This window comes from Gymnogyps californianus, chromosome 22 (genome assembly GCF_018139145.2).
Source record: "Gymnogyps californianus isolate 813 chromosome 22, ASM1813914v2, whole genome shotgun sequence".
NCBI classification, from domain to species: domain Eukaryota; kingdom Metazoa; phylum Chordata; class Aves; order Accipitriformes; family Cathartidae; genus Gymnogyps; species Gymnogyps californianus.
The window spans coordinates 100,240-122,716 of NC_059492.1; the positions used below are offsets into that span (position 1 = coordinate 100,240).

Here is a 22,477-nt window from a genome sequence, read left to right on the forward strand (position 1 = left end):
AAACTTCAAAATTAATTTTGTGGCTATTTCGGATATTTGGCTAAACACAAACAAAAGGAGAGTAAAGTAGGATAATGAAGGAAATGCCAGTTCCTATGGAAGCATGAAATACTTGAAATATGTAGGCTTACAGGCAAAGATAGTGTTATGGCAGTTGCCTGTTGCTTCCTTTTCTTCCCTGTCACTGTTGGAGTTGATCTCTGCAGTTCTCCCAGCTGGATTTCGTCATCTAACTCCTCTGAACAAGGGTTCAGAGTTGGTTTCAGTCTGCTCCAGTCGCTTCTCAGCACTGCCATTGTTTGTCAGCGTGTGCTGTTGACCTTCTGCCTGTCCACATACTGCTATGCAGACATCCGCAATGCATCAGCTACACATTGCAGACCTTCTGGAGCCTCTAGTTTGTTCCTGTGTTCCTGAGAATGGTCGAAATCACACCTAAATCTTTCTGTGCAGCTGCTGCCTTCCCACGTATCTAAATCCTACAGTGTCTACACAGCCCCATGACCAGCCAGTACAAACCAGCTTGATGACAAGGTATGTCTACTAGGATCAGCCGCATGTCCTTTCTGATTAATGACCAGTTTTGAGGAGAGGCAAGAAAATTAGCAAGAGTGGGCTTTTGTTTTCTGTTACCTTTAGCTAATGATGTTCAAATATTCAAGGCGAGGGAACCCAGAGCAGAACATCTCTGGCAGTACACTCCACACAGGCATTCATGGGGATGGTGGGCACTGATCAGCAGTGTTCTGCCCAAAGGCTGATAGCTCCAGCTTCCCGTTCCCTGCCTCACCAGCTTTTTCTGGTGGTGTAAGCAGAAGCTTGAGAGAGGACATGGCAAGGAGAAGTCCAGCCCAGACCTTGGAAGGAGACAGGACGACTAAAATTGGAATACTTTATGGAAATAGGCACAAACATCTCCCTTTCGGCAGTCTTGGCACACTTCAAGGGGCTCCATGAGTTGTGCTGTGGACATACGTATGTCCACACAGGACTGCTATGGCGACAGGGCTTCTCACTTCTCTTGGTCGCCAACAGGTCCTGCCGCTTTGTATCTGGATCGGATGTGTAGGCAGGGAAACTGTGGAAGAGATGCATGCATAGGTAAATTTCTCTGATCGTATGAAAATGAACTGATGTGCGTTGTTTCACCTTGCTACAGTGATCTAATGGAGGCACTTGGGAGGCTTGCGGGACACAGATCTGATGACGAGCTCTGCGAGGCCAGGCAAGTAACTGGGGGCTCCCCTGGAATGTGCCTGAGATAAAAATAATAATCTGTGAACTCAAGGCAACCGTTATGTCTGTAGGAACAGCAAGGGCTACAGCAGGCAGGCAGTGCCGGCAGTGAGACTGAGACATGGTTCTCGTGGCCTCCATCTTTGGGCGTCCTGCCCCGATCCCGGGAGACGCGGGTTTGAGGTGGTCTCGCAGCCGGTGTTCCGCTTCTGCTTCTTCGCCGGCTGAGCCGCTCTTCAGCGGGCGATCTCCTTCCTCCTGCCGGGCTGGAGTTCCCCTTGCTGCAACCCGGGACCGCGGGCCGTTGCCCCGTGTGCGCGCACGGCCGGGGACAGCGGCAGCGCCACCGGCCCTGCGAGCGGAGGCGGCCCGGACCCGCCTGCGCACGCGCGGCTGCGGCCGGCACGAGCGCCCCAGTGCGCGCGCGCCGCGGCCCGGAGGTGACGTCCGGAGGCGGTGCCGGCAGCCTGCTCGCGGCCTCCTTTGTGCGGGGCGGCGCGGCGCGGCCGGGGCGATGCTGTCGGGGGGGAAGAAGGCCGCGGAGGCGGCGGCGGGCGGCGAGGGCGGGCCTGAGGCGCCGGTGCCTCCGCCGGCCGCCGCGGGGGCCCTGGGCTCCTCTGCCGAGAGCGGCGGTGCTGCGGAGCGTACTCCCCGCAAGAAGGAGCCGCCGCGGGCCTCGCCCCCGGGCGGTCTGTCCGAGCCGCCGGCCGCCGGTGCCGCCCCTGCGCCCGGCGCCGAAACCACTGGCATCGCCGAGACCCCCGAGGGTCGCAGGACCAGCCGCCGCAAGCGGGCCAAAGTAGGTGTGGGGGGGCTCGGGCGACGGGCCCGGCCCCGCCGGACCCCGCTGGCCTGGAGTCGCGGCCGGAGTGGGGGGGGGTCCGGCGGGCGCCGCGGCCCCGGGCGGGACGTGCTCCGGCCGTGGGGCTGCCGGGCCCCGCCCCTGCTCGGGGCAGCTGGCGCCGCCCGGGCGGCCCCCTGGGAAGGGGCCGGTGGGGCGGGCGGCAGGCCGGGCGCCCCCGGGACCGCGCTCTGCCTGGGGGGCGCGGGGCTGAGCAGGTTCCCCGGCCTGGTCGGGCTTTACCGGGCGGCGCTGGTGTGTGGGGAGCGGGTGCTGCCCCGGGGAGGCGAGTCCTCCGGCGGGATAACATGCAGACGTGCAGGAAGCTAATGCGGATTAAGGTCTCCTATTGTTACAGCTCACCTTCATAAGGTCTGGGAAGAACTCCTGCACTCTCACAAAGGAGAGCAGTCTGCAACAGTCCTCGGAACTTTGTAGGGCTTCCTGGTCAGATACCGAGCAGTACAAAAAAAAAAACAACCAGACTAGCGTTGCACCCGAGTTCTTATGATCTTACATTTTCATGAGCGCATTCATGTTGTTACTAGAGGTATGTGGATGCAGCTTCTCTTGAGGCTTATGTGTATGGAGTGATGCTGGTATTGCAAGGTTATAAAGGTGATGGCTTCACTCAGTCCACTGTTCTTCAGCTCCCCTCAGTTGGTGTTGGAGAGTTGAGCTAATGCTGTGTTAAGGGTGAGATTTAGCAATGAAATCTAAAGGCCATAAACAGCTGCCAGTAATTTGGGCCTGTGGTATGTAATTCTCATATGTTATTCTCAACATGTCTGAACATTAGCTTTTTTTTGTGAAACTTTTTCTTGGAAACCTTGTTGCAGAAGACTTTGAACGTCTTGGTTGTGCCTGGAGCTGGGTGAGTTTGATATGGAAGCTGAAATTACTTTTAGGAACTCTGTTGTACTGTAGCTGTGGCATTGAATGCCTTGCTCTTCAGAGCTCTTGCCTCACGTCATAGCTGGACCGGTCCTTTGCATATAGGAACTGTTGGGTAGGTCAGTCTGGTGCATCTTTTAAACTGAAAGAGGGTAGATGTAGATTGGACATAAGGAAGAAATTTTTTATGATGAGGGTGGTGAGGCACTGGAACAGGTTGCCCAGAGAAGTTGTGGGTGCCCCATCATTGGAAGTGTTCAAGGCCAGGTTGGATGGGGCTTTGAGCAACCTGGTCTAGTGGAAGGTGTCCCTGCCTATGGAAGGGGAGTTGGACCAGATGATCTTTAAAGGTCCCTTCCAACCCAAACCGTTCTGTGATTCTGTGATCTTCAGAGGCAGCATACCTGGGTTTTACTTGCTTTATAGTGGTCTATTAACAAGTAGAAATTAGTGCACTATCTGTGGGTTGTATTTTGGTGATGTTTCTCTGCATTGATAATGCCCGTTTGCTAAGGGTGTTAATCTCTTTTAACACAGTATATCCCCATGATCACTCCCGGCTAGCACAAGGTCGCCTTACTGTGAATGTTTGTGGTGTGAACTCAGTTGGGGAGGGTATCCAGGTTAAAAATAAACCTAGGGAAAAGCTTAGTTTTTTATTGGACTTGATTGTTCTCTGAAAGTTGTGCGAGCTCAAGGAGGATGGGAGACTTCAGAGGGTCTTATGGCAGAACTGGTTTGTGTTAGTTTCAAATACCTGTGATACTATACTTATGATGCTGTGGGTTCATTGTAACTTGCTTCAGAGTGGGAGTTCACAAAAGATCCTGGTGGTGCAACATTTGCTCAACAGTGTGAAACACAGAATGTGCTGGACAGGATAGAATGTAAATATTTGAAAGATAGCAGATGGTGGTGTGTGTTAGTGTTTTACTGAATTTAGGCTTTCCTATACATGGGCTTCCCAATGCTACTTTGAAACGTGCCCATTGTTGCCCTTTCTTAATGACTGAACTTCGAATGTGAAAGATTTGTCATTCTTTTGATGAGAAATGCAGAGTTGCTTTTGTCATCTCATGGTAGAAGCTGACCTGTAGGCTGTTGGAGGTACACTGCTGCTTTCTTTTTATTTTTCCTATGGCTGCATATTGTGAGAAGTGCTTTTTTTCCTTTCCCATAGGTAGGGACATTCAATAGCAATTGGAATTCTTACTTTGGAAGAAAGCTTGGTTTATTAAACAGTATGAGATGCATCCCTTCTAAGTTATTTCTTGGGGTTTCCGTGTTACTTTAAGTTGGAGCGAGTCTTTTTAGCTGATATTATTTATTTTTACTGGAGAACAGAACAAAACACACATGGCAATGAAGATTTTTTTGGGTCTTATGTTGAGCCACTAGTGTGACCATACTGGAGAGGCGGCAAATGTGATCCTCTGTACCAGGGCAAGATTTCCAGTAAACAGGAGACTATCTGTGCAAGATACGTCTCTGTACAGGACACGGTTGGGATTTCCTCAGGAAATCTTGTGTACAGTTCTGGTCACCCATGTTTGACAGATAAATTCAAGTTGCAGCATATGGATTGGACACAGAGGCAATTTGTTGTCCCTGAGTTTGGTAGGGAGGTGAAGGAAGGGAAGAAAACTAGAGAGGTTAAATGATGATATAACAAATACACATAAACTGGACTCAGTATGAGTAGAAAGTTCCTACTATTGGACAGTTGGGTGCTGAAGACATTTTTTTTTAGTGGAGGTAAAAACACGTGAAACTTGTTAAGCTGTTGAAGATATTATAACGTGGTAGCTGTAATAAGACTCTGGACAAGGTAACTCAGGCCTTTTCTTTGAGCTGTAAGCAATTTTGTTGCTTGCAATGTTCGTTTTAGTAGTGAGACTTACAGACATCTTCAATGTGTTTATACTCTTGTGCTTTTTACAGGTGGAGTATAGAGAGATGGATGAGAGTCTTGCAAATCTGTCAGAAGATGAGTATTACTCTGAAGAAGAGAGAAATGCTAAAGCTGAGAAAGAGAAAAAACTACCACTACCACCTCCACCAGCTCCTGCAGAAGAAGAGAATGAAAGCGAGCCGGAGGAGCCATCTGGTGAGTAAAGAGAGACCTTCTCCTCTGACACTACTTACCTGTTTTATTGCCAGAAGTTAAGCGGGGTCAGGTGCAGCATCATGAATCCTGTGTCTGGTTTTGATCTGATTTTGAATGATTGCTCTACAGTGTTTTCTTTGCTGGCCCCATATGTGGAAGGAGGGGAAAAATGCAGAAGAGCAGCCTGATAAAACATGGGAATATGCATGATCTAATTCCAAACTAAGCCAAACTTCTCATGCTAGATTCTCTTGATCCTTATTGACTTGTCTTTGGAAGCTTATTGATCAGGATAGACTCTTTGGCACTTAGCTGCCACACCTGCTCGTGTACCAACATTCACTTATTCCTCTGAGAGAAAAGAGGTTAGATTTGCTGGGGGGATTGCTATGCAGGAGAAGAGATTTAATATACAGTGATTCCTGTGGCTTTAAACTATGACTGTGATCTTAAGTTCTGGTTGGATAGTGTTTGCTTAAACTTCAGTGCTTTCCTCATTACCTTTGACAGAGTTGTACAGCTTCAGTTTACATGGAAAGTTTTTTGGTCAGTCTTGTTCAGGAAGCAGCTTTTGAAATTTATGGTATTAGCAGTACCCTATCCATTCTTTACCTCTGTTGTGTTTACAGCTACCACCATTAGTTAGGTCTGATGTTGGTGTATCACTCTACTATCTACAAAATCATGCTTTTGCAAAGTTTAGCTGTCGGAGAGATTTCATGAGATGATGTGTGTGCTAGTTGGTTTTAGACAATAGCTGAAATCTAGTGGTTGAACTTTTGCTGGTTCATCACTGATGTGAATAACTGTTAGTCTTCAGTTTTACTGCTCTTAACTGGCTTCTTTTTGGCTGGCAGGTTTGAGAATGTAGACAATAGGACTGATGTCAGTTTGGGGATACTTACCTTTGGTTTCAGAAAATATATTAAAAGCCACCGTTGTGTTTTATCTCTTAGGATTTGCCCCCATAATCCCTCCTCAGTTGTGGCTGTTGGCTCCTGGCTTGATACAGGAATAATATAGCTCATACGCTTGACTGAAATATTTGCAATGATAAAAATCCTCCATGCCCCTAGTTGTAGTTGATCTATGAAAAATGGAATTTTAATAGGTGTAGTTAAGCAAGTATCTTAAGTTTACTATTTAATTTAGCTTAGACTTTGGGTTTAATCCTTGAGACCCCATATCAATACACTTTTGATATTTCTCTGATACCATTTTGTGCCTCTAAGAATGATTATTGAAATCAGTTTGAGGCATAATCAGTGAAGTACAGTGTTTTATCCCATGAAGGAAGAAATGTAGAAGATAGGCAGTGATAGACTCGTGCTATTTTATACACACAAGAGTCGGTTAAGCAGATACTCTGCAAGCATTATATTTAGTCATCTAAATGCAACCAATTTTAAGACAGGCTATATCTAGCTGCCTAGAAGTAAGTGGATTTCAGGTCATCATATCCTTTCTCCATTCCTAGAAATCCTGTGATATGCATGAAGCAGTGATGTAGGAAGATGACAGATTTTCAGTTGTCACTCCATAGCTAGTCTTGCTGTATTTTTAAAGGCTTCTGAAACTATATACATTGGTGGATCTCTCTATCTTTGTCTTTATTAATGCAGACGTCAAGAGCGTCAGGTCATCTTATGCTGGCTGTTAAAGCGCATTGAAACTTCTAATTCAAACAATCGTTAGCAGGAAGAGGCATGGAGTCTGCTGTGTATAGCAGCAGTGTTTATACTTGAGGTTTTCTCTCTATGTCACTTCTTTGAAGCAAAAATATAAGTGTTCAATAAGAAATATTAAATGGGACAGTAATAGTAGAGCAGGATTGCACATTAAAAATTTAACAAAATACAAAAAGTTAGCTTGTGTATTACTGTTAATTTATTCTCATTGCAGACCTTAATAATTTCCTTTGTATGTTTAAAGCCTGCAAAAAAACCCCATAGGTAACGCAGTAGAGGTGTAAAGCTGTGATGTTACAGGTTATGACCTTTAGTGTTGAAAAGCCTAATTGTGCAAACTTAAAAATCTAATAGTGACAGTAGCTGGTATTTCATTAGTCTGTCCTTACAGACAGTTTACAGTAGAAGGAGGTCATTAAGTTTCACACTTTAGGTGACAGCGAAATGCTGGTCTTATTTGGGGTGGGTTCCATTAATGTGTTCAGCTGAGGGGAATTCCGGATGTTTTGGCTATGCAGATTGTAATAGTCTGGATTTGCAAGATTTACTGCATGTTATTGCAGAGCAGTTTTAAAAGGCATAACAGTATTTCATGATTAAGATAATTTCCCTAAAGTATCCCTCCTCTTTTTTACTTGAGAAATATTGTCTGATAGCAAAAAGCTTCCAAACTCAGTGCTGAATGACATTTGTGTTCTTGTTTGCCAATATCCCTTTTGAAATTAAGGAGCTTGCTTCTTTCATTTTTCTCCTCTAAGGATCTTTTTTGTTTGCCCTCACCAAACTGGGTTTTCGGTTTTATAGCCTGAAGATTTTCTTTACCAGCTCCTGTCTTTTTAGTTTTGTCAGTATTCTTACTTTGTGGTAATCTTAGGTTTCTAGCTGCTGTTTTCCAAGGAAGTGTGAGACTGCATATGATCCAGACTAACGTCAAGTGAATAGTCAAACTTAGTGGTGCTCTGTCTCTGTCTTTCATCTGACTTGTCAGTTTTCCTAATTAAATTTAGTACTCGGTGGTAATCTTGTGCGGCTATTCTTTATTTTAAGACAGTAGATGATTGTATGAAGTGGAGCCCTTTGTAGACCTTCTTCCTTATTGCTCTTCAGCTCATGGTGCGTTATTCTGTTGCTTTGAGACTTTCAGCGGATTCTGCTCTTGCACATGTTGTATTCAGCTGCAATAATTTTACGTTAACATGGATCAGCAGTTTGCTTGCTGCTTTGTTCCTTTGCAGCTGGAACATGACTTTCTTATGGGGAAGGAGAGGGAATCTGCACTAGCAGGCCTTGTTTCCACACTTCTGTACTCAGTCTGGATAGCGTTTAGAATTGTGTCCAAGCAAGCAGTAATAGTGATGCTTTTCTTTGATCTAATATTGAAAATGGTTTAGCTGTTATTAACAGAAGAGGAAAATACTGATTTCTTTTTGTAAGTAAACTGAGAGCAATTTTGTCCCCTCTACTCATTGTCAGTGCCTAATTCAGGGATAATAAATGCCACAGGCTGGTGTCAGCATTTTTTCAATTTCTTAACTTACGGAAGGCACAAGTGTAACTTTGCCTGCAAATTAATGGCCTATGCTGGAGTGTAAATATTAATGTTTGAGTTGTGTTAGTCTCTCCCAGGATGGAATCAGGTCTTGTAATGTTCCCAGCAAAATAAAGTACTTACAGTGTAGGTGAAGTGAGGAATTTTCTCTTGCTGTTGCAGACATATTAGTTCAAAGAATCCCGACTTTGGGACTTCTGAGGCCTGTCAAAATATAATTATTTCTCACAGTCTTTCTTGTGAGTTTCTGAACTTCCCTGCTGGTAGACTGATTATATAAAAGTACTGACTATTGATCCTTTCCTGTAGCCGAATGAAAATGTCTGTCTTGTTTCAGTTCCTGTTTTTTCTTAGCTGTAGATGTGTAATGTTAAACATTGCAGATGTTAATCCAGGTTATCGAAGTATGAAAACATTTGGTTCACTTTCGGTGCCTTGCTTTAGGTGTTAAATTTGTAGTTCAGATGAAATTCTTTTAAGTTAGTGTGTGCCCTAAGAGCCTCAAATTACATTCTGGCAAAATTGTGCGCCCAATCCCAAACTCTAAAGAGTAACCTTAACAACTGTGTGTTCAGCCTCAGGTTAGGCCTTACTTTTACGTGTTTGGAGATGACACCTTGAGCAGTTGTGCTCTAGGCAGTGACTGTTCCATTTGCTACCTTGACCTCAGCAGTTTGTTTCAGTGGGGGTTTGTTTGGACTTTAGAAAATACCCAGTTTGCTGACTATTGAAGCACTTGGTTGAAGGAACCTTGGTACAGGAGCAGCTAGCCGAACAGCGCTCGGCCGTCTCTGTAGAGTTCCACGGCTTCCTGCTCTCTGGAGGTGACAAGACTTCAGGCAAACATCTGACTGTGGAAGAATATCACTTAGAAGCTAAACTCGGAGCTAGCGTCTCCTGTGAAGATTAGCAGTGTGTGAGGTGACCTATATTAGCTTTGTTCCTGCAGACATCACAGCTGTATTCATCTCTGTTCTAGACATGCTGTGTTCCTGGTTGTGTTGTAGTCCTGTCAAGGCTGCTATTTAGGACTTACATGCAGGCTAAGGTAATTTTGAGACTTCTTCAGATCTTTCAGATGAGTGCTTTGCCTTTCCTCATGTTTCCAGCCCTGGATATGTTGAAAGACCGATGTCTTTCAGTGCTGGGTATTGATCACATTACTGATCAATGGTATTGACATGTACTTGGCTTCAAAGGTGGTCTTAGTGTGTTAGAACATTGTTGGTGTATCAGGGGCGCTGAAGCCAAAATAAGTGGTCCAAGCCTTTCAAAAAAAGTTCCGTCATCAAGCTTCAAGGAAGGGTTTATGGCAAAAAAAAGAATAGGCTCTCTTGAAAGTAAGAGGCTTTTCAGAATGGTTCAAACTATCCCCTTGCATATGGGGAGACTCGGGAGTACCAAGGGCAAGATTATCAAATTCTTATGGTTTGAGATCCATAGAATCTGATGGTATCCATCCACCAGATCTTGGCAGTAAGAAACGTAATCTTATTATTCAAATCCTAGCCATTAATGAAGTTGATCATAAGTATTTAGCCACCAGGAATGCTACATATTGTGTACTTCTTTATTTCCCATAAAGTCTGATGTAAAGCGTTCCAGCAACATGGATAACACTTTAGAAGACCACAGAGTTTGGTGGCCTGAACCTAGGTTCCAGAAGATGGGATTCTCAGAAAATGGGTTTAGTTAGTTGGTGAAATTTAATACCTAAAACGCCAACTGCCGGGCCTTTATGTCCAGTATGGTTTAACTTATGGAGTAAGGTCCCTGAGTTCTCCTCTTTCCTTCCACAGGGCAAGCAGGAGGACTTCAAGACGACAATTCTGGAGGGTATGGAGACGGCCAAGCATCAGGTGAGGGTGGCGTTTGATGCTTGCCACTTAGTAGCAAGAGCCGCCAAGTTAGGGATTGATGCTTGCAAGTGCGCATGGGTGTGGTTGTCCAGAACTTAGCAAGAGATACAGGAGTTGTTTACCCACCTGTTAAAAAAGTGAGGGGTATTTTCAAACTTCAGTTGAGGTCTGTACCAACTGTGGAAAAGGACGCTAACCTATGTTGAAATGCCTCAGGCCGATCTCTCATTCCCTCCACTCCTCTCCATGTTCAGAGGAGTCCAAACGTGCAAAAAGATATTTCTTACCTAGCCAGTTTCTACCACCTAGAATGACACAGAAAGCCCTGGGCTTCAGCACAGTAGACCTTTTTTCTAATTTGCTGAAGAAACATAGCGTGGAGTACCTTTTTGCTCCTTTATTTTTGTTTTTTCTTTTGAAAGGGTTTGTATTTGAGCTGTGTGCCAGTGGTTAGCCCAGGAGATTTATATGTTGTGGAGATTCATAGTCTGCTTCTCAGTGGACTGGATTGTGAATTGCATTTGCCATTTGATCTAAGTACTGATGCTAGCAGTATGCACTTATTGCTTAATTCCCAGAATTGGTGTCTTTACTCTTAAGTACTTAGAGTGCTACTGAAAATCTTCGTCCAACTCTGCAACTTTCGCTCTCACTTGACGATTGAGGATTAGGGTTTTAAGCAAAGGAGTCGAAGGCTCCAGAACCTATTCTGTACCTCCAAGTTGCTCTTTTTGAAGCAAATAAAACTTCAAGATATTCATCTGAGAGTGGATCCTTGCTGTTTTAAGTAAAGGAGTCTAGTTATGTTTTGGATCTTACCACTTCCACAGAATTTCTGACTATGATAGATTGTGCGCTTAAGGATGCATTGCCTATTTCATTTTTAGGCAGGCATTGGCTGTTTGGAAATTCTGCATATTTTGCGTTTTACATATAAGCTGAGGGTGTGCTTTAGCAATTGTCTGATTCAGCAGCCAAATAACTTTCCTTCAGAGTGTTTTTCATCTGCAGATGTTTCAGTAAGTCTTTAAATGAGCAGCATACCTCAAGATTCCTTCTGTGGGGAAGAAGACAGAACTTCAGCACATTAGTTGCTGATGCTGAATGTCAGGAATTGGCAAGTGTGTGCGCGAATGTGTGTGGAGATGAGAATCCAGTCTAGGCAGACCCATTCCTACAGTCATTAAAGAGTTGCCTGCCCCAAGGAAAGCGTGTATAGTTCTGAACTGGTACTCCCTTTAATGTGCTGCTTTCATGAAACACAAGCAATAAGGATGTGGGATGGGGGGGATTTAATCAGCCTGAAATTGATTTAACTTTGAGCTGTGTAGTTGCAGGAGTAAATTTAAGGACATTTAGTTCTTATAAGATCTTCCGGTGGTTGGGCCAAATAAAATGATATCTTTGCTAATAATAGCTAGGCTTTTTCTAAATCCTGGTGTCAAACCTGTTGTGGGGTTTTGGTTTTTTTTTTTGTTTGGGTTTTTTTTTTTCCCTCTTAAATACCAGTACTCATCCGGAGCTATTTTGATATTTTAGTTTTAAAGTTTGGGTATTTCCACAAAAGACATGTGGCCTTAAAAAAACCAACAACAAAAAACCCCCACCTTGGAGTTCTTTCCGAGGCTGTTAGGAGCACCAGTTTCTCTGGCTTTCAATTTGAAGAAATAAATCGCAAAGCTTTTCAAGAAACTGGCGAGTTGCCTTAAATCCACGTGTCTGAGAGTTTCCTGGTAGTTGATCGCTGCATGGCAGTCAACGCTTTTTAGCAAATATCTGGAGAAGGCACACTCATTTTTAGCATAAGCCTGTAAGAGGGAGTCAGGTTCAGCATTTCAAATCTTTGTTTAATTGGCCATTCTCTGAAAATTGTGCTGCTGAGCTTTTTGCTAACACTTGATGATCTAGAACCTTAATTAAGCTTTGTTAACATTAATAAAGTATCAGAGAATTGGTAACTTTGGTTTGATTTATATGCACAGTTTTACAGAGTTCATAGTTTAGCATATACATTCATATGTAGATGTTTGCACAGTTGGTCCATTGTTAGACTGAAGGACAACAAAAGGGCTGGAGGATATTTATTACTGGAGAAGCTGACGTTCTAGCAGAGCTAAGGGTTTCTATTCCATAGCTGAATATTACTGTCAAGAAGCATTGTGGGTGTGTCAACTTTTACTATTGCTAATTTCAATTTACTTTCTTGCAGTGCTCTGTAACCTCTGTTACTAATTTCCTCTTGTAAAATTCCTGTAAATGATTTTAGACAGTTTTCTTTACCTTGAGTCATCACACAGTTAGATCTTCTAATCTTTGCTTGTGAATTAATTTTTTTAGCTTCACAACCGTTTCCTTGCTTAAATTTTTTTCTTCGCCTTTGGGATGTAAACATGCTTGGAAGTTAAAGGTGTGTGTGGTAGCACCAGAATTGAAAGAAGAGAATTCCTCTCCCCAGTACAGTGACATGTGTACCTCTGCACATGAACTTCAAACTTTCAAACAGTTGTCTTGGTTAGTGTAACGCACTGCAAGCTTATATTTTCTTTGATATTTATTATAATCTTTTGAACAATTCCAGTTTCAGCAAATGATCTTAATCTTACTGCGTTACTTGTGGTTTTTTCCCCCTTGGGATGTATTGGCTTATATCTGTCCAGATTGAATGTCCTCTCCTCTGTCTGTCCTGATCTTAAGTCACTTCCTAGGACATATGAGATTTATATTGTTCTTGCTGTATTTCACATCTCAGTATTTCATTTTGCTCGCTGTGCCTGCAAGATTTGCTTTCTGCACTCTACTTGCGCTGTAGCACTTTATGCAGCTGTGTCTTGGTTTGTTACTTTATATATAGTATAACATTCAAATGAGCTTGAGGAATGTAGGGTAAATAACTGTATTATTACTTCATTGCCAGTGTTTGAATTGATAGAACTACAGGTGCCTTTATGAATGAAGTCTTTCCATAGAGAAAATGTCTCCTGTATATTTTCAACATTAGTCTTGTACATGTGGAGCATTTAAAAGGAAAAGTCAGAAATCTGTGGTTGTTGATTGTAGGCAGCACTTGGGGAGGGGACACAGGAAAAGCATAAGTAGGATTGTATTTCATTGCACTGCCTGTTGTGAATATATAAAATACGCAAAAAGAGAGGTTAAGATGGGTTCCTCTAGCTTGAGGAGTTCAGTGCAAATGAAACCTTGAAAAGCAGGTGAGAGGGGACTGTAGGCATTGTGCTTGTATCTTATAGATCTTTTGGCTTTGAACGGGTTCCAAAATGTTTTTCCTATTCTGGTAGAAACTGGAAACCACACAAATGAAGGACGGCATCTAAAGCAGTTATGTTTTATTGATATTATATATATGTTATATATAATATATATAGTATTATATATTATATTGATCTGTGCTCCTGCCCTCCTTATTTTTCAGGGTTTTTTTGGTTTGGTTTGGTTTTTTCCCCCTGTAGTATAGCTTTTTCATTAACCCTACATGATACCTGTAATTCAAAGAACTGTTGACTTGGGACCCTGCATGTCTTGCAGAAGTAAATAAAAGGACTAAATGAAAGTATGACATGAAATTGGCCACCATATCATCTCATGGCTAGATGCACTGGCTAGGAAGGGTGTGTAAAAATACTTATTTAGCAGTTCCTTTTGCAGTGCCTGTAGACAACATGTCTTTTTATTGTAGGTGTGGAGGGTGCAGCTTTCCAGAGTAGACTTCCACATGACCGTATGACATCTCAAGAAGCTGCCTGCTTCCCTGATATAATCAGTGGGCCACAGCAGACTCAGAAGGTGTTTCTGTACATCAGGAACCGCACCGTAAGTTTATTGTAAAAGTATTGATGAAAAAAGGGTAGGACGTTTGTGTATCTTGCAAAGACTTTTCGCAGTTACCATGTCTAACAGTTGGTAGATTTTTTGGTTTTGAGATGGTGGGGTTTCATTCCTGGCATCCTGTCATGCTGTAAGTTGCTAAGGAAGGTGTTATCCAGTTCTTGATTGAGGCAATGCTGTGAGGCAGCATAAAGAATCTGTAGTATATTTACAATATCCAAAACACAGTCGTAACAACCATCAAAACTATATGATTCAGCTAATACAGCTTTTAAAAAGTAAACAAACAGAAAGCTGGTGCAAATGTTCTATTACTTGATCTCAGCTTAAAGAAGTATCTGTAGAATACTTAAAAATAATATTCAGTCAAATACATTGTTGCTTAGAATAAGGCAAACCTCTCAGCTTTTATTTTTTTTACTTTCCTTAGCATTCAGTTGCTGTAATATTGAGACATCAAGCCAGTCATGTGGCTTATTCTCAGAACAGAATAGTTACTGTGCCAGCTTTGATTTCATAAAAGAAATTGTAATGTTGAAATGAAACTCTGCTTCTGAATGTTTGTAGCATTTCTGCCCAATTCAAGACTTCCATGCAACTTAAAATATAGAAAGAAGGGGCAATATTCAAATAATTCATTGGGGAGTTCATTCACTTGAGTTCAGGCAAACATGCCTGAAGTTTAAACCTTAATAAAATTTAAACAGTAGTATTGTGTTTTGCAGATGATACTTTTAAATTGTGACAATGCTTTTAGGTTCCTCAGCACAGAAACAGGGTTCAGGGCTTTCTCGTGTACTTAGAAAAGAGTGTTTTAGAAAACTTAAGTCATGTTAGAAAAATTAACAGTAGGAAAGCAAGAAATATTTTGAAAATTGCTTTGTTACCATAGTTAAGAGAGAAAACACCTTATGCACCGTTCAATTTTTTTCATAGACTTAAGATGATCAAGGCACGTCACAGTGTATTAACCATGGTAGCATCCAATGCTTAATAACTTAAAGAAGTTATTTGAAATTTGTGCATGGTGGACATCTTCATGCTAAGAGCGTGACTTTTGCTATTCCTGTGAAATGTTGCTTTAATTAACCTAAACTGTAACTTTTGGGAAGTCATGAGATGCGTAAAAACAGACCAAGGCAAGCCAAAAAGTTTGAAAAACATTTTGCTCAAAATCTATAGTGAGTAATCCTTTTACAAACACATTAGAAGCAGAAAAGCCTTCCACTGAAATGAATAAATGACTGGGATTTAAAGAAGTGCTTGTAAGGGGTATTTGCAGGGCTGCACTAGAAAAGCTGCATTGCTGGTCTTTGGTCCTTATTCGCTATGGAGGAAACTTAGAGAAGTTCCTAAGCAGGAATCCTTTTCCGAGGAAGACTTGTGAGAGGATCTCCTCCAGTCAGGGTAGCAAAGGTTATAGAACAGCAGATGAAGCAAATGGTAATATAAACCCAGTGCTCAGCAGAGCTCTGGAAGAGCTGTGAAATGCAGTGTGCATCCTCTTACTTATAGCTGGCACAGTACCAAGGGATTTGAAAATACTGAAGAGGGCATGAACACCCAGAGTTCCCGGAGGTTAGAGGAGTGTCCTGGTTTTGGCTGGGATAGAGTTAATTGTCTTCCTAGTAGCTGGTACAGTGCTGTGTTTGGGATTTAGTGTGAGAATAATGTTGATAACACGCTGATGTGTTAGTTGTTGCTAAGTAGCGCTTCTCTTAAGTCAAGGAGTTTTCAGTTTCCCATGCTCTGCTAGCAAGCAGGTGTACAAGAAGCTGGGAGGGAGCATAGCCAGGGCAGCTGACCCCAACTAGCCAAAGGGCTATTCCATACCATGGAACGTCATGCCCAGTATATAAATGGGGGGGAGTTGGCTGGGAGGGGTGGATTGCTGCTCGGGGATCGGTCAGCAGATGATGAGCAATTGTATTGTGCATCACTGTTTGTTTTTTGGGTTTTTTTCTTTTTTTTTTTCTTACCCCCCCTTCTTTTTTTTGCTATATTCCTTTTCATTACTATTATTATATTTCATTATTATTATTGTTAGTACTGTATTTCACTTTAGTTATTAAACTGTTCTTATCTCAACCTACGAGTTTTACCTTTTTTCCCCGATTCTCCTCCCTATCCCAGTGGGAGCAGGGCAGGGAGTGAGGGAGCGGCTGTGTGGTGCTTAGCCGCTGCTGGGGTTAAACCACGACAAGGAGTTAGACTAGTAAGTCTGATATTTCCAATTAGCCTGGTAACAAATGGGGTCAAGAATTGAATGAATGACCTGGTAAGTAAAAACATATTTTGGAAGGCTCACAGTAGCTTTTATAAAGGGAAGTCATTCTTTACAGTCCATCTGAGTTCTTCAAAGGACTCATGAGAAGGCGAACAAAGGCGATCCACTTCATGTGATCTTCTACCTGAATCCCCCTCACCCCAAAACAAAAAAACCCCACAACCAACCAATGAAAAAAAAAAACAACCAAAAAACCAAAACAGTAAAAGGTCTTGCTAAATTACTGTTGGTTAAAGTAGATAATGAAAATGTACAAAGCAGAATGTAGGATAAACGATCTGTTGTGGCAGTGCAGGGCGGTTGTGGTTTGAAGCCTTTAAAAATCTTCTAAGGCCTGCACTGTTCTGTGTATTCGTAGAGGGTCTAAAAATCAGAATTTGTAAAGAAATGGTCGTTTGTTGCACATACCAAGTTATTTTAGGTAGTAAAATGAGGACTACAAAAACTACAAAAGATGAAGACTCTTATGAGTAACTGGCTGATAACATAGCAGATGAAATTAATATTAAATAAAAGAAAACTAATGTGAATAATGGAAGTAATTGTATATATGCATACATAGAGATTTATATATAAAAATATAGATTATGGGCTTTACAGTCTTCCCGCTGAGAATGGCATCTTAGCATTACAGTACATAGTACCACAAAATGGTTAGTTTCACACTCAGAAACTATCAGAAAGAACATTATTAAAAATTACTTGCTAAATGAGTAGAAGAAAGTACTATGCTAAAGATGAACTTTGCCTCAAATGGCCTCTCAAATTATATGGAAATTCTTTCTTAATCTTTCCTATTCATTATGCTTATATGATTTCCACTTTAATTTGGTGTCTGTGAGGAGCTATGAAGTTCAGTAGTGCAATTGTAGTGAAATACCCAAATAAATGACTTAACTCTGGAAAGTAAAATGGCGTGGAGATGCTGTGTATGACCTAGATCTAGGCATTGAACAGTAAAATGTTATTTATTAACTATTGCCATCCATGCCATGAAGTCATAGTTCTCTTGGGAAAACAGGTGTGATTCTATTATCCTGTGTTTTTTTCCTAGCATGAAGTGACATAATTAATACTGCACAGGCAGCTCTTCCTGCTTGGTTTTTGAACTGTAACTGTCCTCTAAATGTTCTTTCTTGTATATACGGGGCCAGTGTAGTCCATGGTAGTGTCTTATATCAGTGAAGATGGATTAGATGATTAAAGGTCTGAGATAAATAAACTTCATAAGATGACAAGTACTTCTGTACCTTTTACAAAAACAATGTGAAATTTGATGCCAAAAAGTCAGATGCTGGCTGATGTTGCATGCCCAATTAAAATATCACACATATCACACTTGCCATGCAGATGAAAGGAAAGGTGTACATATAAGCATTCTGGCGCTTCCATTTCGTAGCTTTTGTTCTTCCAGTGTATGTTTTCTTGTATGTGTGATTAGGAGATTGCTAACTTGATGCATCTCCACTTAGTTGAAACGGTGTAGGAAGTTAAAATGGACTGTGTTGCACCTTAAAGAACACTGGAAGGCTAAGTTCAGTGCAGCTTGGATAGCACTGCCAAAGTTTAACTCGTTAAGAGGGTTTCATCTCCTAACAGTATTTGGTAACAAACACGCAGATGGAAAACACCTCTTTTGTATTGCTTAATATAATGTGTCTTCTTATAATGTGTCTTGTGTTTAAATACAGCTGCAGCTCTGGTTGGATAACCCTAAGATTCAGTTGACATTTGAGGCAACTATCCAACAATTAGAAGCACCTTATAATAGTAAGTCAAGTCTTTTACTGCCAAAACCATACTGTACGTATCGTTACTATTCTTTTTCAGTTTTGGTTGGGGAAAAGCTGCTCAGAATCAAGAGAGGACTTCAGATGGGTCCTTTTGTTAGTGGAGTTCCATGAGCGTTCGTGTACAGAACGGGATATTGCAGTATGCTCATGTTTCAGATTTGTTAGAGTTCATTTGTCTGGTAAAGAAATATATCCCTAGCAGAATTCAAAAAAGCTGATAAAAAGATGGGTTGTTACAGAAGTTTCCTGCAAGTGAATTCACATGCAGCTTTTAAGGTTTGCTACAACTTCATGGTGGTTTGCAACTGTGAGATTTTCTTAATCATAATGTTTCTGGGAGGCATTAAAAAATTGCATAAGACTTGAACAGACTGGCTGTCATGAAAGAAGGCAGTAAAAGAGCGAGGAGTTACTGCTTGCAAATGTAGGCCATTCCACCCTTCTCAAAAAAGATCCCAGTAAAATGGAAAAGGGTGGAGGGGAGCCATAAAGAAAAAGTAATTAAAGAAGAAAATAATGCTGAAATGAACGCAGATACACTGTCAAGTATTGCAAAGTAGTGAATTACTCTGTTTATAAAAATGAGAATTCAGTGCTCCAGTAATGGATTGGCTTAATACTGGCAAATCGCATTACAGTTCTGTGTAAAGATCTCTGGATTTCTGCAGTCAATTTCAGAAAAGGTGTTCTTCCACGCTAGATAAATAGAAGCATTTAATGTCCTGTACAGCTTTTCAGACAGTATTCAAAACTGTAGTATAGCATGGAAAACAGCTTGTGGTTTCCAGAAAAATTTAACCTCAGCCTTCTTCAAGAAGATGGATTCTTCAGTAGAGCAGCTGGGGGTGCAGAAAGGGATGTGTTCAGTGTGACTTTTCTGGGTTGTTGCTGTGATACATTTGCTTGTGAATATGTTTTCAGTACATACGTGCTGCCGAACTTACAGAATAATTTTAAAACATTACAATTTTTTAGGTGATACGGTGCTTGTTCACAGAGTACACAGCTATTTGGAGCGGCATGGTCTAATCAACTTTGGTATCTACAAAAGAGTGAAGCCCCTTCCAAGTAAGAAACTTGAAAATTGTTTCTAATTGGAGTTTTGTTTTATTGTTCTGTGATTTCTTAGGACAAGTTTTTGAGTGGTGGGTTTTTTTTTAGGATTGCAGTGCTGAGAAAATAAAAAAAGACTGGAAAGCCATCTGGCTATAGATGTTCATGTTTTTTATTTTGGCATGGAGAAGCCATGTATTTAAGTAAATCACTGAGAGGGAAAATGTTTGCAAATCTTCTCTAGATAATTCGGTGGCTGTCACTGTTTAATGAGTTATCTTTGTTCCTCATTTGAATAACAAAAGAGAGAAACACAATACTGTACTTACATCTGTTATATGCTTATATGATGCTTGAATTTTACAAGTGCTGAACTTCTCTGTCCTTTCTAGGTTTTATTCTTCTGGGGCAGAAAGAAATAAAACTGTGATACTTTGTCCCACAGTAATTAATAATAATCAGTTTCTTCTTCAAACGATTGTCCTTCAGAAGTATTTTTCCTCCTGTTTTCTTCCTTGTCACAGATGCACTACTGGTGTATTTTTCTTGTACCTGTCTCATTAAGAAAAATTGTAAAGTGTTTTACTGTTACCCTAATTATGTACATAATTACTTCGATTTTCTTTTTGTGGCTATTTGTTTTGTTGAAGAGTTTGTTCTGTCAGAACTACTGATGAGAAGGAAGCTGCTTTTTGTTCTTGTTAAAGTTGCATTTAAGAGATACCGTGACGGCTTACAATGTAGTGATGCACATATAGAGCCTGTTACTTATTTTTCTCTTTCTTTAGCCAAGAAGACGGGAAAGGTGATCATTATCGGTTCTGGAGTCTCTGGGTTGGCAGCAGCTCGCCAGTTGCAGAGTTTTGGAATGGATGTCACGGTTCTGGAAGCCAGGGTTTGAATTTCTGTGCTATTTTACTTCTATACGGAAACTTAACCAGTAACCACATTCAGTACTAGCATAAGGCTAAGTATCCCAGCAGCATGCCCAAGATGGGTAAGCTTGTGTGTAGTTACAGGCAGCCAGGATGTATTGCTGAGTACTAAACCTGTTTCACTAGGAAGCAAGTGTATCTGTTCTCACTGGGAGTTGGCTAATGCTTTCTCAGGGGTGGACTGTATAGTCAGGTGCTAGTGTCATACGCTTACACCAGTAACAGGCTGGAATCTTCTTCCTTTCGTGATTAGGAACTGATTTTTCACTGGAAAGCAGAATGCAAGTCTGTATTTCAAGAACTTGCCTATTAAATAGAATCATTGTTTGCAATTGCCATACAACGTCAGGCAGGATATTTTTCTTGCACCTTTTAAGTCTACATTAATTCTTTCCTTGTTTATTACTGTGTGCTTAACACAGGCTTTAAAGTTATATAGAGCTACATTTTGTGGTACGTGAACTAGCTGATTTTCTTCTTTTATATCCAGCCCTAAGTGGAATCTCCTTTTTTTTTAAAGTTGAAGGTTTTTTCATATAATCTAATCAATTGAGAACAGCTTGATACTCATTTAAAATAAATAAATCCATTGACCAGTTAAATTGGAATTTATCTTATGTTTAATTCCTGACTTCATTTTGCTTGTATATTTACTTCTGACACTTTTCTAGCACAGATTAAAATAATCTGCTTAAGTTTTTTGTTGGAGTAACGTTTCAGGATCTTAATTTTGCTAGCTACTGCTCCTCTTGCTAGGGAGCAAGAGCTGCTGGCTCTGTGCTTCACATTTTCCATACCACTAGAGCAAAGGAGAGCACAATAATCCAATTGTTTAGGAGTCTCTTGCTCACCTGAATGTATTGTGGGGTTGGTTGGTTGGTTTTGGGTTTCAGTTTTGGGGTTTTTTGAGGGGGGGTGTTTGGTTTTTGTTTGTTCAGTTGGTTGGGTTTTTTTAGGCTGGAAGAAAGAGATCCGTGCTGTAACTTGGGTTTTGTTCTATGCATCTTTGTTATAACCAGTATGTAGATCTGGCAAGAGGCTATTTTAAAATAATGCACAATATTGTTCGGTCATTTTTCTCTAGACTGTTGCATCTCTGCATCCCTTCTTGAGTAGCCTGTACTTTTTTATTTTTTAAGGCTGTCTGGTGTTTTCTCGCATTATGATTTCAGCGATTCAGGTGGTAGTTTCTTTGTGTCCACTCATTTTCTGTAACTTTTAGACTATTATGCTTCTGAATTGCTGATTTAATTACTAAAAATCAAACTTTACATTTTTATATGAATTAGTAGCTGTTTGAGATCTTTGCCCAATTGTAATTGATATTTCTTTCTGATATCCTTCTAGCTGGACTGAGAATAGGGAAAGGTGGCTTTTTTTTTCCTTATTAAGTTTAAAGTGGTAGGAAAATGTGTCATCCTTACGTCAGTAGTATGTGTCAAGAATCAAAAACTTTTTTTCCTGCTTCTAAAATAGGTTGTTGATTCGTGGTTATCTTCTTGATTGATAGCTGGCTCTTCTGTGGAGAATAGATAGGAATAATTGGCTGATGGTTTTTCTAACCCTAAAATTTAGTTTTCTCAAGCACAGCTGAATCATTTCCTATGTAACTATTGGATTTTGTGGTAGGAAGTGGGAGGAGGAAATCTAGTACGTAGCTTAATCTCTATCCATGGACAATGAAGGATTGGTTTTAGAATCGCAGTAGATCCTACTGTAGATATAGTTAAATCTGTTCAAATCAGATTAGGCATCTTTTTTCTTTTTCTTTCCTTTTTTTTTTAAATGCAACTTAAACATTTTATTCCTTAACTTAGGCAAATTAATTGAGATCAGGTGTTCATTTGCAGAGGTTCTTGGAAAAGTGTACATTCTATTTATTGTACCTTTGGATAAGAGAATACATATACCACATTCTGTAGAAGTTTCAGTGATTATATTTAAGTGAGATGTATTGCAGAATGTTACCGGAGGTTTAATATATTGTGTTTTTAAAAGGACCGAGTAGGGGGAAGAGTTGCTACCTTTCGCAAAGGGAACTATGTTGCTGATCTAGGAGCAATGGTGGTAACAGGACTTGGTGAGTTTTTCAAAATAAAAACGAGCGGGGAGGAAAGTTGTGGGACAAGATGTTATAAATCTGAAACCTTATGCTATTTCCTTTCATGGCCAAAATAATGGGATATTTTTAACTATTAAAAAATAGATGTCCTAGTTCAGCCTCTTTGGCAGTTAGCATTTTTCATCAGTGAATCCTCAGAACAGATGGCAGCCCACACTAAAAGCTGGGATTTTTGTTGATGCCATAGCTCTCATTGGTCACTGAAGTCATACAGGTGCTTGTCATGTCATCAAACTATTGTAGATCCATTCTTTTACAGTTCGCTTGTGC

The 22,477-nt window shown here is 41.1% G+C and overlaps 1 protein-coding gene across 1 annotated transcript in view; it reads left to right on the forward strand.

Moving 5' to 3' along the window:
* The first annotated feature begins 1,735 nt into the window (after positions 1-1,735).
* Positions 1,736-22,477, forward strand: part of KDM1A (lysine demethylase 1A) — a 45,890-nt gene continuing 25,148 nt past the window's right edge. Inside the window, exons 1-8 of the mRNA XM_050909776.1 lie at positions 1,736-2,035; positions 4,913-5,078; positions 10,115-10,174; positions 13,869-14,002; positions 17,996-18,074; positions 19,073-19,165; positions 19,939-20,045; positions 22,084-22,165. Of these exons, the coding sequence (XP_050765733.1) occupies positions 1,751-2,035; positions 4,913-5,078; positions 10,115-10,174; positions 13,869-14,002; positions 17,996-18,074; positions 19,073-19,165; positions 19,939-20,045; positions 22,084-22,165 (1,006 nt within the window). The 5' untranslated portion in view covers positions 1,736-1,750. The remainder of the gene's footprint in view (positions 2,036-4,912; positions 5,079-10,114; positions 10,175-13,868; positions 14,003-17,995; positions 18,075-19,072; positions 19,166-19,938; positions 20,046-22,083; positions 22,166-22,477) is intronic.